This window comes from Mustela lutreola, chromosome 15 (genome assembly GCF_030435805.1).
Source record: "Mustela lutreola isolate mMusLut2 chromosome 15, mMusLut2.pri, whole genome shotgun sequence".
NCBI lineage: Eukaryota > Metazoa > Chordata > Mammalia > Carnivora > Mustelidae > Mustela > Mustela lutreola.
The window spans coordinates 26059843-26078432 of NC_081304.1; the positions used below are offsets into that span (position 1 = coordinate 26059843).

Sequence of the window (18590 nt, forward strand, 5' to 3'; positions counted from 1 at the left end):
GGGACATCCCGCTGGTGGGCAGAGGTGGGGTAGGTGTATATTCCGACCAGGAGCATTTTCTGAAATGATCTTGGTGTCTCTGCCTTACCTTGACTGGGGCAGAGTTTCTAGAACAGTCCAGTGCTCACTTACCTACCCCTTCAACAAAGGAAAAGCAGGCCCTGGAAGGAGAAGACCGCCCGCCCAGCAAGTGGATTGTGTTAGAGGCCGGGTGCAATTTCTCCCCTCAAGCCCTGGTCTCCGTTAGTCTCCCTGAGATCCACCCGCCCACCCCTTTCACTGGCATTTGGAGGGCAGAGACAGGAGAGAGGACGGGAGGCAAAAATGCTCCTTCAAAGCAGTCCTCGGACTTAGCAGGCCCCCAGGCGGGGAGGAGGACTGGTGAGGATTTGTGTCTGGGGAGCCCTGGGCAGAGGCAGGGGGATGGCCAAGAAGACCTTGGACGGTGGTGTGGAGCTGAGTCCAGGAGCTGGCAAGGCCTCCCTGCCGCTCACTTCAGTGGGCACCTGCTTCTCCCTCAGCCGGCCTCAGCGGCCCATGGGGTCAAGTGTCTTCTCTACAAAAACCATTCCCAAATAAGGCACTGCCTTCTCCCCTGGGACAGGGCAGGGGGTGGGGGCCCAGGTCAGAGCCCTTACACCCTGGGCAGAGCAGGGCCTTTGCTGGTTTACCTGACTCACGCAGAAGAGCTTGTGGGAGGGCGCCTGGGTGGCTCAGTGGGTTGAGCCGCTGCCTTCGGCTCAGGTCATGATCTCAGGGTCCTGGGATCGAGGCCCGCATCGGGCTCTCTGCTCAGCAGGGAGCCTGCTTCCTCCTCTCTGCCTGCCTCTCTGCCTGCTTTGTGATCTCTCTCTGTCAAATAAATAAATAAAATCTTTAAAAAAAAAAAAAAAAAAAAAAAAAAAAGAAGAGCTTGTGGGATTGTTCAGGAGGAGGGCACAAGGGTCGGGCCCGCTAACAGAGCGGACCCTGTGAAACCCTTTCTGGCACTGCTCACTTGCCGGGATTGCGGGAATCCAGGGGTTTCAAACCACACTCGCCCTCTCTGAGTCTCAGCTCAAGATACCTGTTTCATGTGGGGTAGGGTGGGAGCGGGGCACGAGGGACCTCACCACCTTCCAAACCTCAGCACAGGTGTCAGGCGGGGATGGGGCCTCCGTCTGGCTCGGGAAGGCCAGCTGACCCAGGGGCAAGCCCAGACACGCAGCTGTTCCTGGACAGGAAGCATTCACCCTGGGGGAGGGGAAGCAGAGACCAGACCCAAGGACGTCTGACTGGCTGAGGCCTGTTAAAAGGGTCTGGATCCAGTTTCGGGAAGGGAGCAGCCTCCTGCCACGGGAGTCTCTTCTCTGGGGCCACATTTTTGTCTTTAGTGGAAATTTCTTGCTGGCGGCTTGACACCCGACTTTGACCTTTCCTTCTCTAACTTAGCTCTGCCGCTGGTGGGCTCGGGAACTGCACCCTCCTCCGAAGTCCCCCATACTTGTTCCTTCCCAGGGGTGCTCAGAGGCTGCAGGGCCTCCCTCCTTCGGTCTTCTCCTGCGGAGGCTCCAGGGCCGGCCAGGGGGCACCTGGGCCTGGTGTGATTCCACCATGAAAGTTCAGGGCCCTGGGCCCTAAGGAGAAGGGCCGGGCAGCCTGGTTGCTCCTTACCAAAGGTTCCTCCCAAGACCCCTCATCCCGCGGGCCGTTCCCACTCCCATCCAGCATCCCTGCCGTCGCCTCCACTCCCACCAAGCACGGCTCCCAGGCCCTTCTTTCTGTGACCGGCTTGGCAGGGCACACTCCCTGAGGCAGCTCTGCGCAGGAGGCTGGGGGGAAGGATGGAGAAGCTCTGAATGGCGTGTGGGTGAGAGGAGCAGTCTTCCTGACCTCAGCGGAGGGAGGGACAGAAGCTGTTGGCTGCAGTTTGGGACGTTTGTCCCCATGTGAAGAGAGCCCTGGAGCAACCCTGAACTCTCTCATACATTGAACTCCCCAGGCTTGAGGATGGCAAATGCTGCTGTGAGACACCCCCGTCCTCCAGGCCTGTGTGTGTGTGTGTGTGTGTGTGTGTGTGTGCGCGCGCGCGCGCGTGCATGGGAGCATTCCGGTCTAGAGCACCAGAAGGCCGAGGAGGAGGCCGCAGCAAGGGACCTGGCTCCCAGCACTCCCAGGCTGGCCTCACCTCCCTCCCTGGGGCCTGCTGCCATTATGCTTACCGTCTCAGTCGCCCCCTTCCCCACCAAGAGGATCCAGCTGCTTCTTGCAACTAAATTCAGCGGAGGTGGTGTGGTTGGGAGGGGTCCTAGGTGGCCCTAATGCTCTTTTGCTCCTGAGGTTTCAAGTCACGGGGTGGACAGGGACCCTAGAACACCTCTCATCCAACCCTGTCATTTGACAGAAAACAGAGAGGCGGGGAGAAAACGACCCCTCACGCTGCTGGCTCCTCAGAGGAGTCTGGGACAGGGGTTCATGCTCCTGGCCGAGGCCCCTGGGGATGCCAAGGACTGGCTGCAGCAGCGGTGAGGGCTTGGGGACGGGCTCCAGCCACTCGGCCCCCTTCCTCTAATCCTCACCCCTCCTTTCCCCCTTTCAGCAGCAGTTACAAAATCCAGGAAATAAATGTGGATTGATGGCCTATAAAGGGTTTAGTTAGTGCTGTGACCTGCTGAGTTATGTAACTCCCATTTATTATTGGCCTCGGACGAAGTTTCTATTGAAGCAGCTCACGAAGCTGATTCCATGACATTTCCTTTAGCCTTATTCGGTGGCTGCAGCCGAAATTCCTCCTAGCTTCAAAGAGCAGCAATGGGGGTGTGGACTTTCAAAAAAATCCCCTTCTCCAATCCCTTGGGCCAATGTTGCTCTCACCCTTACCAGCCTCTGCTCACCTCAGCAGGCGTCCCAGGCTCTGGACCACCTGCCTTCCCTTTGCGTCCCGGGGCTGCAGCCTGCCTCGGCTGAGCAAAGGTGTTGCCCCCACTCCCGGTAAATGAAAGAAGAGTGACTCGGGGCTGGGAGAATCAAGAGACGGCCTAGTAGCAAGAACAGTGGACCAAGAGTCAAGAGCTCTAGTCAGATGTCTGCTATTGGAATCATGGCCTACTGGGGGCCTTGGCATGCTAGTTAGGAAAATGGAGTAGTTTCGCTTCTCTGTTTAATCGGAACCCCCAGCAGGCACCCTCCTCGGTTGGGGCGGGGGCAGGGGTGGGGTGCGGGGAGCAGGCTGGGGAGGGGCGAAGGAGAGGGATAAGGGAGGGGCTGCCAGTCTTTCTTCTGGTGCGAAGGCAAGTAAGGCTAATACCAACACTATGCCACCTTGTGTTCAAAAGGGAGCAGAGCCCAGCCTCTCTTTTAGGGGAGCTTTCCAAACAAGCTCATTTCCTCTGCCGCCACCCCTTTTCTGCTCTGGGAAGCCAAGGATCCTCCCTAATTGTCACCTCTCGGTCCTTCTATTCCTTCCCCAGGATGCCCACAGAGAAGCTCTCTGAAGGACCAGCTGCTCAGTGGACTTTTGGAGATCTCTTCCCAGTTCAAGAAGAAGATGGACGCTCTAGGCAGGTTCAGGCCCCGGGGAACTCCACAGTGTCTGTCTTCTTCATTAAGACACACAAGTATTAAGATCACAGAAGTCATGCCTCGATGCCTCAGGGACAAATCGGTGCATCGGGGCAGCTGCTTTGTACCAAGTGGTATAGGCTCCAGGAGTTCCACCCATTAAGGACCTGGCCGGGCATGAAGGCTACTAGCCCACACAACTGCACATGGCACAGACGACTCACCCCTGGAGAATGTTGCCTTGGAAGAATGTTGCCTTCGCGCCCATCCAAGCCCAGCCCTGGCTTTTCCAGGTAAGGAAAACTGAGGGTCCACTGTGCGGAGAGGACTTCTAACGGATCGAATGGCAGAGGGGGACTAGAACAATTCTGCATTGCGACTTGGTTTTTGAGATGCTGCTTTGGGCTCACAATGTATCACACCAGAAGGGTCTTTGGAAAGAAGGGCTGTCACCTGAGACCCCAGAAACATGGCCTTAATATGGGGCAGGATGATCTAATAAACCCTCAGTTGAGCAAAGCCCAACACTGGGTCTCTAACTCAGCCAAGGCTGCCTCCAGGCATCTGCCCAGTTCCTGCTTTCCGCAGGCCAGCCTCCTCCAGGAAGGACGAATGCTCACGATACAACCCAGGATCGAAACTGGAGTCTTTTCTGGTGAAAAATGTGCCAAGGGGCGCCTTGGTGGCTCAATAGGTTAAGCCTCTGCCTTCGGCTCAGGTCATGATCTCAGGGTCCTGGGATCGAGCCCCGCATCGGGCTCTCTGCTCAGCATGGAGCCTGCTTCCCCCTCTCTCCCTGCCTGCCTCTCTGCCTACTTGTGATCTCTCTCTCTGTCAAATAAATAAATAAAAATTTAAAAAATAATAAAAATTTTTAAAAAAATGTGCTGAACTTTTGCTCCTAGTACCTTTACTTACAGCCGAAGATAAACTCCCCAAGATAAAAAGGGGGAGTGCCTACAAAATAAAAAGCCTATTTCCACAGAAGCACAGCAGGCCAACACGCAGCAGAGGGCAGCAGCTGACCATTCACTCTGGGCTAGGCCACTCGTCTGCGCTGGCCAAAGGTCAGGGAAAGCAGGCTTAGGGAAGGAAGACAGGAAAAGAAATCGAGGCCTCGGCTGGCGGAGGATACTACTGTTTGTCTACTGTGGAGTAGTACTTCACGCAATCTCATTTCCCCTCCAACAACGCTGTGAACGACGTGGTTTTTTAAAAGACGGCTCCACTCTTTTTGAATATGTCTGCACTTGAGAGGTTCTGCAAAAATCTTAGCAGATGGAGGTTTGGGCTCTTGCCTGGACACAGCAGTGCTCAGCAGCCTCTAACCCTTCTTGCCACCATTCCACACCCGGCTGCACACCTGGTGGTAATATTTTATTTACTTCCATAGGTCTGCTCCCAGCCTGTTTACATGCAGTGACTGGAACTTAATTCTTACCATAAAACATCATGAGCAACAGACACTAAATCCGTATGTTTTGGGGGTATCTCAAAATGTCAAGCTTCCCACTGTTTCCACCCCTCAATCTCTCCCTCAGCGTGCCTGCACAGAATGAAATGAACTCGTAGATGCAAGAGAGACCACGAGTCTCCTGGTTGAATTTTCCTGGAGAGCTCCCTTTTCCTTCAGTTGGGGAGGGTGGAGCAACAGAGAATGTTATTCCCTAAAGCTCCGATAGGCCCACGATACCTGTTTCCTCACCTACTTCTTTTAGGACAATGTCTAGAACACTTATAAATAGACTGGAAATAGGATTCTGCATTAGGGGGCGCCTGGGTGGCTCAGAAGGTTAAGATTCGGGCTCTTGGTTTTGTCTCAGGTCATGATCTCAGGGTTGTTGAGATCGAGCCCCGGGTCGGGCTCCGCATTCAGCCGGCAGTCTGCTTAAAGGTTCTCTCTGCCTCTGTGCCTACCCCTCCCCAAAATAATAAATAAATGTTTTTAAAATCTTTAAAAAAAAAAAAAGAATATTGTGTATATATAAGCACTTTAGATCGATTTCTCTTGTGTTCATCACATTACAAAACAGCCAAACAGACACCATACTACCAACAGCATTTGCTCCACTACTAACGTGCCGCCACCATACCTAGGGCTCCGCTTCATCCCATGTCTTCCTCCCTCTCTCACCCCAAGCTCCCTGAGGGCATCTCCCTCACCCTCCTGCCCTGGCCCTGGGAAGCTCCAGTCTGCTGCCGGCTGCCCAGCAGGGGCAGGGGGGCCACTGGTAGCTACCACAAGCCATGACTTCACTTTGCCATCACAAGAACCCTTTGGGGTGTTCCTCTCTTGTTCCTTTAGAGCAAAGGAACAGGTCAGTGACTAGTGAAAGGTCACAAAATCAGGCAACAGGAGACCAGAATTCTAACCCAGGTTGCCTGACTTGAGACCTGTCTTCTCCCAACCCTCCTGCAGGAGCCTCTAGTGAGGGGTTGTCTGGTTATACCCCTGGCTAGGGCCTAGATCCTTTATTCATCTCAGCCGGGCCTGCTCACCACGGGGAAAAGGCCCCTCCTAGGGCCAGCTGGGCCTCTGGATCACCTGAGAACAATGAATTCATGAATAAATATTTTCAGAAAACCACTGGATGTTCTGCAAATGCAAGCCAGTCATGGTAACATCTGAAGAGCTTTTAAAAGTTTATTTTTATTTTTAAATTTTTTATATTTATATTTTTTGTATTATTATTTTTCCTATGAAAAAATAGCCTTACCAGCTGCATGAGAGATGAATATTCCCTTTATACTTTTTTTTTTTTTTTAAAGATTTTATTTATTTATTTATTTGACAGAGAGAAATTACAAGTACACTGAGAGGCAGGCAGAGAGAGAGAGAGAAGGAAGCAGGCTCCCTGCTGAGCAGAGAGCCCGATGCGGGACTCGATCCCAGGACCCTGAGATCATGACCTGAGCCGAAGGCAGCGGCTTAACCCACTGAGCCACCCAGGCACCCTCCCTTTATACTTTTAATGTAGCCGTAAGTCAAAGTACCCTAAGCTTCCACTATCCATGAGTCAAAAAGTAAAGAGTAATGGGCTGAGCCTAAGGTGGGGGAGCCTCCTGACAGGTCACCACGTGCTGGCAAACAGCAGCTAAGAAAAGGGATGCCAGGGTAGCAGAGCTGGTTACGCATCTGCCTTTGGCTCAGATTGATGAGGGAGCAGGAGGCTGGCTGAGGACAAAGCAGGAGCTGGCGCCTTGCACCCCCTCTTCACCCTTTCCCCTCCAGAAGTGTAGCATCCCTCAGGCAGCCCTGACTGCCACGAACAATAAGCAAATAGTTAACTTGCAGAGCTCACAATCCTACTAGACAAGAGTCTCCCTTGGCTTACAAATGTCCTAAATCTCACTAACAAAGACGATTGATAGCAGGATTGTGACACCCCACCAAAAAGTCTCCCAACTATCTTAATGTTAATGGCTGGTCTAAAGACAACATTGATCCAGCAGCAAGGGCAAGGCCTCCGCAGGCCTGGAACATCCTGGCACCTTGTAGGCCCTCTTTAGCATATGAAAACTCCACTGACACCTCCCTTCCCCTCACCTTCCCCCAACAGCAGGGTACAGAACCTGCCATCCCTCACAACCCGGGGCAGCAGCTCTTCCTGCCCACGGGTCCTGTCCCCGTGCTTTAATAAACCACCATTTTGCACCAAAGATGTCTCAAGAATTCTTTCTTGGTCATCGGCTCCGGACCTCAGCCCACCAAACCTCACCTAGGTTCTAGAACTTCATCATATGGCGCCCGAACGTGGGGCTGTGAGTCTTTACATTTGGACTCTGAGCTTCGGTGCAAAATTGGTGAGTACTTTCTCTCCATTTACTCTGATTTCAGGGGCTTTTCAAGGAGTATGGGCTTATTGGAACACTTGCATGTCAATTGCTCAGGCTGTAATCCTCTAGCCCATGGCTACTCTATGGGGAGGAGAGCGTCTGCCTTTTGGCTGTAAGCTAGTACCCTGGCCGGAATGGCAATAAGACCCAGAAACTTGATGGCCTCTCTTTATTCCTGTTCTTATAGAAAGTTGTCTCTCTTGGGCACGGGACAGCCAACTAAGTCACCAGGACGGCTGCCAATCTTAAGACTCCCGTGTGAGGTTTCCTCCTGATTGATCTAATGTGATCCCCTCCACATCCCTGGTCTAGCCACTTCTGGCTCCGGACCTCAGCCCACCAAACCTCACCTAGGTTCTAGAACTTCATCAAGATCATGATCTTGAAGTCCTGGGATCAAGCCCTGCGTTGGGCTCCCTGCTCCGTGGGGAGTTTGCTTGTCTCCCCCTCCCCCTGTTCATACTCTTGTCTCTAGTAAGTAAAATCTTTAAAAAAAAAAAAAAAAAGGAAAGAACCAGCTAAGAAGGAATGCTCCTGGAAAACAGATGTTTGCGAGTCCAGCTGGGCTTGTCCCTCTCATGCAGCTGTTCCCAATGCAAGGCTCCGAATCACCTGGGTAACTGTTTCTCCAAACACTCTAATAGAATAGGACCACCTCCGGCATGAGAGGAAGGAGGAAGTGATTTCCGGAACTAGCTATAGCAGGCAACTCCGGCCATACCCCCCCTCCTGGTCTGGTGGAGAACTGCAGCCACTACAGGAAGTTGCCAGGCCCCCAAGCAGGGCCCTGTCACTCTACCCCTCTCCCCGCCTTGAGCCTCAGATCAAACAGCAACTACTTCTTGTCTGTGGCTGGGAGTCAATGTTCTGCTGGGACATGAAATCGAGAAGCTGAACTATCTGGCTCCTTGCATACATTTTAAAGTCATTAAATTCCCCTCACCAGGTGTCTGGGCCTCATAGGGGCCTGGGGCAAGCAGGTATGGTTGGTGTTTTTACAGACAACACATTGAGACCAGTTAGAGCCAGGCTCAAAGGGGCGAGGGCTTTTTGGATTGCCTGGATAAATCGCCCCCCCCCCCCACCCCCGCCTTAAACGCATGAGAGACCTAAAGTTCAAAGATGTTCAAGCAGTATTCCTCAGCTTAAGCTGCAGGTCACACTTACCTATTACACTTCACAGATGCCTGGGTCCAGGCCCGCAAGAGTCCGAATCGGTAGATCTTGGGTGAAATTTTATGTCTTTCTGAGTGCTTCTGGGCTGCTGTGTTTAAAGTGACTTCCCTAGGGTTTCTATAGGGGCAGAGCCTGGCCAGGTCTAGAGCCTTCTTTCCTCCTATATACCACTATGTGTCTAAAGGAAATGAGTTTAAAACTGAACAGTACAGGGGCACCTGCGCACTCAATTGGTTGGGTGTCAATTTCAGCTCAGGTCATGATCTCAGGGTCGTGGGATCCAGCCCTAGGTCAGACTCTGTGCTCAGTGTGGAGTCTGCTTGTCCCGCTCCCTCTGCTCCGCCACATCCCTACTCCTGCCACTCAGTGCTCTCTCTCTCTCACTTCCTCTCAAATAAATAAAATCTCTAAAACTGTATTATTACAAAGTATTTAAGACATTCTGAGAAGTTGCCTAACTACAAAAACTTTCCTAACATACTTGCCCCTGCAGAAAGATTAAGCTTGTACCCTCTGTGGTCGCCAGGGCCATCCGGCCTAGGCAGACTGGGAGAGGCCCGAGGGCTGGAGGAAGGGGCCCTTAGGGGCTCCAGCAGCTGCGCTCCCCTAGCGCTTGGATCACAGGCCACAGTCCCTGTGCTGAGATCAGTGCTCCAGTCCTGTTGCCCCAACAAAACTAAAGTGAACGTGTCCTTTCCTGTCCTGCTTCTCTGGCTTCTTCCCCGAGACTGGTAGGATCAGTAAAAATGACTGAATGAGGCTGGAGTTTCCAAAACAATGACCTGGCAGGCCCCAGAGGACTGAGGGGCAGGAAGGTAAGGTCCTGTAAAGCAGGAATGAGCCAGACTATTAATTACACTCCAGAGCATCTGACCTCCATTGGACAGACGGCTGTGCCTTCATCGAGTTAACTACCCTATTAATATGCTGATCAGGGCTACTTTTACTGTCATGTCAGAGCCCCATGTTTCCTGTAAACAAAATATACTAGATTGGACTAAATGCCACTGCATTGAATATGGACTCACTCTGTGCTACCACAGATGAGTTCTATAATCATCTTTCCTTCCAGAGTCTCCCCCAGTCAAACAGGTCACAAAAAAGCACACTGTATTATTAACATCTACATTACGGCCTGACTCTCATTACTGACTCAGCCTGGCAACTGGTATGCCCTGTATCATATGTGGGTTGTTACTCAGCATGCCCACATTTCTAGAAAGCCCTATTGTCTATTACTCATATCTCATTTGAACATGTGAACCAGGCAGACATGTTCTTCATGTATTCCCCACTGCTCACCTTCACCAGTGCCGAATGCTGACCATCCTTGCCCTCAGAAATGCCTGACGGGGGAAGATTAATAGACTGTTGAACAAAAACCAAGTTCAGGCCCCTAGGAAAGGCAAAACCAAAACAAAATACACTGGGCCTCATACATGTTTCATATACATATTTATATATATTTTTCATGTACAAAGTTACATTCCGAACCCCAGGGGTTCCATAATAGAAATAAATACTGAAATAACTACATTGCTAATTGAGCTTTTTGCTCATAGAAATGAAGCCTCAGCCTCTAAGAGACAACAAGTGGGACATTCTAGAACCCATTTTTCAGATTATAGAGGCCAGGAAAAGCCTGGATAAAATGTCTAGGACAAAAAACAAATTCAGAACATAAAATGGTTAAAATATATTCAAATATATTGAGAAATGTACGACAAAATTAATAATAAAAACTTAATTTTTTAAGAGAAAGAAAAAGACATTTAGTGTTACAAAATAGCATAACCCTGTTAGAAAAGCATTTATGATTCCCACATTTAATTCTCTCTTCTCCGCTCTTCCCATGTTATAAACTGGGGCCAAATGACTCCCTTTCTCAACATGATCAATTAAGAAGAGCCCTAAATCTGCTTGAGTCCTTTGGTAACGATCATAATACTCACAAGGAAATAAATATTCAGTTCCACAGCATTTGCAAGAAAGACGCACATTCTTTAGGACAGTTAATATTATGAGACAACTGTTTTGCTTTGTTTCGTTACTAAGGCAGCCTATGTTAAAGGGTCTATTCTCAAATTTAGTTAGACCTTTACAAAAAATGAACAATACAGCAACTGAGAGAATGTATTTTAATCTTCTCTATGCAAACACACTTAATTTGAAAAGTTATGTGCTGCATACTTTGTGCTCAAAATGTTTTACACTCTCAACAAGCTGCATCTACTAAGATATTTCGTTCCTATTTAAAAAATTCAGATCCACACAGGTTGGAGAAAAACACTCTCAAAACGGTGTTCTTCAAGAATATTCTCCCGCTGCCTCACGGGGATTTCAACCTGCATTTCATAGTGAGTGTTAGGTTGGCGTACAGGAAACTGCCATTTTTGGACATCGGCAACGGTTGTGCATCGGCAGTTTCACACGGGTCGACCTTATACATAACCCGAGCATAACAAAACGAGAACGTTCTCGGGTATCCCTTATTTCTTCCAACCAGGGGCATTCTATATTTTTTTACACGGAGAGACCAACCCAAGGGATTCGAGACTCTTCTCTGTCCTTGAGTTGGTAGGTACAGGCAGTTTATTCCCACCATTTTGCTGCTTTCGAGAAGCTTACATTTTGGTTATTGAAGTAAATGTTACCACCCTGACCAAAGTGAACATTACAAGAATATAAGCCTATTACTGGGGAAAAGGGGGAAGAAAAGCAATCTGTAGAAAATATTTAAATGAAATTAAAAATATAAGGACATTAAAAATATAATGAAATTAAAAATATAAGCCCTTAAAATAACACATACAGTAATTTCTGTACTCTCTCTAGTCCCTGAATTAACAGGGCGACAGATAATCTGACTGCTTTAAGTGAAATAGCCGCACCCCTATATTCCTTATGTTAAAGCCAGTAAGTTCAAAAAGACCAGTCTGAACCATTGTAACATGTCTCCATCTTTCATCTTTAACTCCTCATTTCCCAGATTACATTTGGTCATTGAAACACGGTAAGAGACTGAAGAGCAAATGGGGTCTGACTCTGGGATGCTTACTTCTTGGGACTAATATTCCCAAGCACTTTGGTGTCTCCTTTTTGTGAATTTATACAACATTCCCTGAAAATGTTTAAAATTGTGGGCTTTTTATTTGTTTTTAGATATTGCCAAAAATGGCTCAGATTTAAATTAAAAACATAGCTTCTAAGTCACGGATAAGTGGCCCAAGTTTTGATGCCTTGAAAAGAAGTGACTGAGTAACTCAAGCAAAAAATTATCCTTTTAGTACAGCTTTCACCAAAGGCGTTTTCCCTTCAGGCCATCTAAAGTGGCCACAACTTTACTGAGTACACGATGTGCTTAGAGACACATGTGGCCAAACGGATCCAAAGGCCTCCTCCAGCTCATTAAATCCCACGTATTTATGATCCAGCTGACTCTGTAGATGCTTGAAGGACAGTGGCATACTTTTATAACTAAGTCGCATGACATTCAGAAAGAACAAATCCCTGGCATGTTAAGAACACGTACACGGTCTCAGGCCTGTGTTTGCTTACTTTTCCTTCAAGACGTCGTTCTGAAAACTGGGGGTCTTTCTTCAACAGGCTTAGATTTTAAAAATAACACTTAAGTTTATATTTAGTTTTGCTTCAAGAAATGGTAAATCACACATTTTCAAGAAGCTGGAGAGGGAAAAACTGCAGCATAATGGTTTTTGAAAAACTTACGAAACAAGAAAATCAGTTAAACCCAGACTTGGTTTTTTAAGCGGGGTCCATGCAAGAAGATGAACATGTCAGCTTTTACTCTGGTATCTTGGCTTTGTCTTCTTTCCCTTCGTAGTTTTCCTCTTTGAAGATGGCATTTTAATCTCAAAAGAGCACAAGAGCTTAAAGGTGGCATTTACATACAAAATATCAAGTGCTCGCTGTTCTGTAATTTTACACAGAACAAAAGAAAATACTGTTTCTCACCGAATCCCTTATCCGGTTCATAGGCCACTCTATCACTACTGCAGCTTTGTTCTAACTCACTGGTAAGACCAGTACGAGAACAAATGGTCAACAGGTGAATTTTTACATGGAAAAAGAAAGTCAATCAACCACCACCATTCACAAGATGGTGAGAGAGGAACCCAAAACACAATTTCCTTTAAAATAAAATTAAAAAAAAATTCTCCCATTGTTGAAGCGATCTTCTGAGCCTTATAAATAATATATGTTTCAGACATGTCAGTATGAAAATGAGTAAGACTAGTCTCAAAAAATAATAATAATCAGAATATTCAGAGAGCAGGCCTCATAAACATTAGAGCTCTAATAAGTCAGAAACAGGAAACTTTTATTTAAATAGTGTAGTCTTAATTTCTTTAATATAAAATCCCCCCAAATCTAATGAAAACAAGGTTTTATATACCATATAAACAAGATTTGTCAGATTTGAAAGTGAAAGTGAAAGTAATTTACAGTTAGCTTTTAGCCCCCTGGGACATTTAGAGAAATCCTGATAATCCATCTGATCCTAGTTTGTGTCAATTTTATGATACATTGGGGAAAACTTTAGTATTGTACTTAATGGTACAATTTCACTTATCAAGTGTTCCCATTAATTCCATTATTAGTGACAGCTAAAAAGTGACCCCATCAAACAAAGTGAGTGATGTGAACCGTGGCAGAGTGAACCACACTGGATTGCTCTCTATAAGTCACCAGCTGGCCTCGAGGAAACATTCTTTGATTTGTTCCTAACGCGCTGCAGTTGCCTAGAACAGTGGCCCAGCGACACAGCTCGCTCCCGCATTGTTATGGTAGGACAGGCTCTGTAATGTAAAGTTAACAGGGGAAAATGCTCACACAGTATGTGGTGAAACTTCTTTCACAAAAAGAGCATTAAATAAAGGGGCAAAGGGAAATGAAACCATGCAGAAGAGACAGCTGCCCCGTCTCCACCTTTTTCCGACGGGCTCACTCACTGCCGTACATCACTTGCCACACGATCAGGTGACTCCTTTCTGCTTTGGCGACAGAAGGTTCAAGTGGAAGATCCTCTCCAAGAAGTTCTGATTCTCCACCTTCATCACCTGGGGGATGGTGACAGGAGCTCAAGTTAGGCTGAGCATAGAGTACACAGGCCGACAGCCAGTTATGTCGTCGGTTAGTCTGCAAACAGGACACACAAAGCTTGGCCGACGCCCACGGCAGAAAACACGGTCCAAGAAATGCCAGGAGTCAGAACCTTCACTTGCCCAACTTCTGAAAGGGTTAATTCATTCTTCAGATTACATTTATAAAAGCAAGCTTACTGCACGACGTTAGAAACTTATCCCAGTGTGTCTGCATACTGAGGTTAACAGAAATGAAAAGTGAAGAACGCAAAGCTGTCCAACCCCATGTTCATCCAAATGGACAGTCTTCCCTCATTTATGTCAAACTGAGAAGTGAGACGAGATAGGCCTATAAACATGGAAGTGTGGAGACAGAGCCCATGCACCCACGAACTAGCTAAACCCAAACAACTTGTGGTTGTTGTCAGTGACAGTAAAGCTCTCCAAACAGAGATAACCCAGAGAGTCACATGGAAATAGAAACTGATTCCCTCCAGCGCAAGGAGTGGCAGATTTATCACTCAATATACTGAGTTTTTTGTTTTTTAAGATTTTATTTTATTTTTTTAAGATTTTATTTATTTTTATTTGACAGAAATCACAAGTAGGCAGAGAAGCAGGTGGGGTTGTGGGGGAAGCAGGCTCCCTGCTGAGCAGCTTGATCCCAGAAACCCGAGATCATGACCTGAGATGAAGACAGGGACTTAACCCACTGAGCTACCTAGGCACCCCAAGATTTTATTTTTAAGTAATCTCACACAATGTGGCACTCAAGCTCGCCACCCCAAGATCAAAAGTCACATGCTCCACTGACTAAGCCAGCCAGGTCCCCCTATACTAAGTTTTTTCTTCCCATGACTTTCAAGATTAGGACAGATTATGAATTAATGGTGTATGGTGGAGATGAAGAAATGAGGCCAAAACCACAGACAGGCTATAGGTTCTTCTAGAAATAGTTGAGTCAACTGGATAAATGAGGTCCTGGTCAAACATACTGCTCTCCAAGGCCCAGTGAAAGCAAACCACACTCCTCTCTACAAGGTGCATCCCCGGTTTTGTGATGCTGAACAGGGTTATTCTGACAGAACTCAGTGACAACTGGCCTCATGGGACGGATTCTTCAGCAGAATCCTACATACTGGGGTGCCTGCAGCTCAGCTGTTGGGCGTCTGCCTTCAGCTCAGGTCATGATCCCAGGATCCTGGGATCGAGACCTGCATTGGACTCCCTGCTTAGCGGGAAGCCTGCTTCTTCCTCTCCCACTCTCCTTGTCTGTGTTCCCTTTCTTGTGGTCTCTCCATCAAATAAATAAATAAAATCTTTTTTTTTTTTAATATTTATTTATTTGAGAGAGAGACAGTGAGAGAGAGCACAAGCGAGGAGAAGGTCAGAGAGAGAAGCTGACTCCCCATGGAGCTGGGAGCCCGATGTGGGACTCGATCCCGGGAATCCAGGATCATGACCTGAGCCGAAGGCAGTCGTCCAACCAACTGAGCCACCCAGGCATCCCAAATAAATAAATAAAATCTTAAAAAAAAAAATCCTACATACTTATACACACATACAGCACACATATACACCAAGGGGCAAAGATACCCTGCTGATCTGCTAGTTTTGCCGTGTGTCTCACCTGAATTTCAGCTGGGCAAAAGAAATCATTGGTAATGTCAACTAGAAACAGTGGCAGAGAAAAAACTTGAAAGTTGGCACTTGTCAAGAGACACATGAAAGAGTACTCAACATCACTCGGCATCAGGGAAATACAAATCGAAACCACAATGAGATACCACCTCACACCAGTCAGATTGGCTAAAATTAACAAGTCAGCAAACGACAGGTGTTGGCGAGGATGCAGAGAAAGGGGAACCCTCCTACACTGTTGGTGGGAATGCAGGCTGGTGCAGCCACTCTGGAAAACAGTATGGAGGTTCCTCAAAAAGTTGAAAATAGAACTACCTTACAACCCAGCAAGTGCACTACTGGGTATTTACCCCAAAGATACAAATGTAGTGATCCGAAGGGGCACATGCACCCGAATGTTTATAGCAGCAATGTCCACAATAGCCAAACTACGTAAAGAGCCCACTGACATCCACTGACAAACAAATGGACAGAGAAGATGTGGTATATATATATACATATACACAATAGAATACTACTCAGCCACCAAAAAAAGCACACAAGCAAGAAAGAAATTTAAAAAAAAAAATTTTTTTTTTTAAGATTTTATTCATTTATTTGACACACAGAGAGAGAGATCACAAGTAGGCAGAGAGATAGGCAGAGAGGCGGGGGAGCAGGCTCCCCGCTGTGCAGAGAGCCCGACTCGGGACTCGATCCCAGGACCCTGGGATCATGACCTGAGCTGAAGGCAGAGGCTTAACCCACTGAGCCACCCAGGCGCCCGCAAGAAAGAAATCTTGCCATTTGCAACGATGTGGATGGAACTCGAGGGTATTACGGTAATAAGCGAGATAAGTCAACTGGAAAAAGACAATTATTGTATTATCTCAATGATATGTGGAATTTAAGAAACAAGACAGAGGATCATAGGAGAAAAGAAGAAAAAAATGAAATAAGACAAAACCAGAGAGGGAGACAAACCATAAGAGATCCTTAATCTTAGGAAACAAACAGAGGGTTATTAGAGGGGAGGGGGGCGGGGGGATGGGATAACTGGGTGATGGACACTGGGGACGGAATGTGTTGTAATGAGCCCTGGGTGTTCTATAAAGCTGATCAATCACTGACCTGTAGCCCTTACACAAATAATACATTAGATGGTAATTTTTTAAAAAATGAATATACCCTAAAAAATATATGATTAGAGATCAATTTCCCTGTGAAAACAGTATCTACTCTGTAATTCTTCAACATTTATTGAGACCTGCTTTGTGAAAAGAATTCTTTACAAAATGAATTCAGCAGTTTTGGATATTGTTTGTGCGTAGTCACTTAGCTTTTAGGTTTTCCTGATCATATTTTCTTAATCTCTATAGTCTTTGGTTTTTTATTCTTTTTAGGCATATTAAAGTATGAACATTACTCAGTTTTTCCTTTATATATTTTAATATTTAGTTATTTGTAAAACTTATCTGCATATTTTCTTCTATCTTTCTCTAGCTTATTAATTTTCTTGTCGTCATTTGCATCTAATCAGTTATTAAACCTATTGATTAAAAAAAAGAAAAGTTGGTACTTTTCTCTGTAGGCCAAACTCTCCCTAACCCTGTGGCCCTTTCATAGCAATGTCAAACTGTGCAGTAGAAAATGGTCTCGAAGACTCAAGACAAAATCAAAGAATGTAAAAAACTGAGTTTGGTTTTTAAATTTTAAAAAAATTACAATGAGGGGCGCTTGGGTGGCTCAGTCAGTTAAGTATCCGACTCTTGATTTCAGCTGAGATCAAAATCTCAGGGTGGTGAGACCAGCCCCATGCCCAGGGTGGAAGCCTACTTAAGATTCTCTCTCTCCCTCTACCCCTCCCCACCAAAATGAATAAATAAAAATCATTCAAAAAAATAAAAAATTACAAAGGTAGTGACAAATTAGTTGGCCGAGATCAAAAGTTGTTGGTATTTGAGTTGTTTTGTTTTGAAGGTTCTGCTGTTTAGAATCACTATTTCCTAGGGTTCTACATCCTACTTAATTAAACCACTAAACTAGAAGACTGGTGGTGAACAGGTGGAGGGGATGAAGAGCACACCTGCTGTGAGGGGCATGGGTGACATATGGAAGTGCTGAGTCACTACCGTATACCTGAAACTTTTACAACACTGGAAGTAACTACACTAGAATTAAAAACAAAACAAAACCCAAAAAACATGGGATTGTTGGGATCAATTTTTCATTGTTAAACTATTACAGGAAGTGGAAATGGAATAAAAAAAGACCAAATTCACTTTTTAAAAAAGCATATATACATATTAGAATTAACCTATGCTTTTTTTTTTTTTTTTAAGAATTAACCTATGCTTTAAGACAAGTCTGCTTTTTAGGCTGGATTAACTAGAGATACTGACTAATGTGGTTAAGCAATTTTTATGCTGTTTCCACCAGGCTCCACAATGAAAGGAATTTCTAGTGGACATGGAAAAATCAGAGAGATTTTAATAACATAGCCTTCAGTATGGTTCTAACTGCCGTGTTGCCCTCCAAGGAAAAGTGGCCCTAATCACTCCAGCTACATGGAGTCCCTTTCTATCAAGGAATTCTGCACCAATAGTCAATTACTTGGGGCGCCTGGGTGGCTCAGTGGGTTAAGCCGCTGCCTTCGGCTCAGGTCATGATCTCAGAGTCCTGGGATCGAGTCCCACATCGGGCTCTCTGCTCAGTGGAGGGCCTGCTTCCCTCTCTCTCTCTCTCTGCCTGCCTCTCCATCTACTTGTGATTTCTCTCTGTCAAATAAATAAATAAATAAAAATCTTTAATTAAAAAAAAAATAGTCAATTACTTAAGATGTTTTTTTTTTTTTAAGACTTTATTTATTTTTTGGACAGACAGAGATCACAAGTAGGCAGAGAGGCAGGCAGAGAGAGAGGAGGAAGCAGGCTCCCTGCTGAGCAGAGAGCCCCATGTGGGGCTGGATCCCAGGACCCTGGCATCATGACCTGAGCCGAAGGCAGAGGCTTTAACCCAATGAGCCACCCAGGCGCCCCTACTTAAAATATTTTAAACTAACTTCATTCCCGCTGACATCACCAGAATTAATCAATTCCTAAACTTCACATTAACATCTCCCCTTAAAAACGTGTAAGTCTTTTACATCATATATCCTGATTTATACTAATTTATGTGGCCCACTGTCCTTTACAGGGCCCTAAATTTCATTCTACTTTCTTACAGAACTTATAACGTATAAAGGATAAGTCAGCAGTCTACAACATTACATTCTCTAAACCCTTATGTTTAGGAACTTTCTGAATCATTGTG

The 18590-nt window shown here is 46.4% G+C and overlaps 1 protein-coding gene across 5 annotated transcripts in view; it reads right to left on the minus strand.

Moving 5' to 3' along the window:
* Nucleotides 1–12874: 12874 nt before the first annotated feature.
* SPAG9 (sperm associated antigen 9) overlaps nucleotides 12875–18590 on the minus strand; it is a 135651-nt gene continuing 129935 nt past the window's right edge. For all 5 annotated transcript variants that reach the window (XM_059150532.1, XM_059150531.1, XM_059150535.1 and 2 more), the window contains one exon: nucleotides 12875–13634. In XM_059150532.1, the coding sequence (XP_059006515.1) occupies nucleotides 13519–13634 (116 nt within the window). In that variant the 3' untranslated portion in view covers nucleotides 12875–13518. The remainder of the gene's footprint in view (nucleotides 13635–18590) is intronic.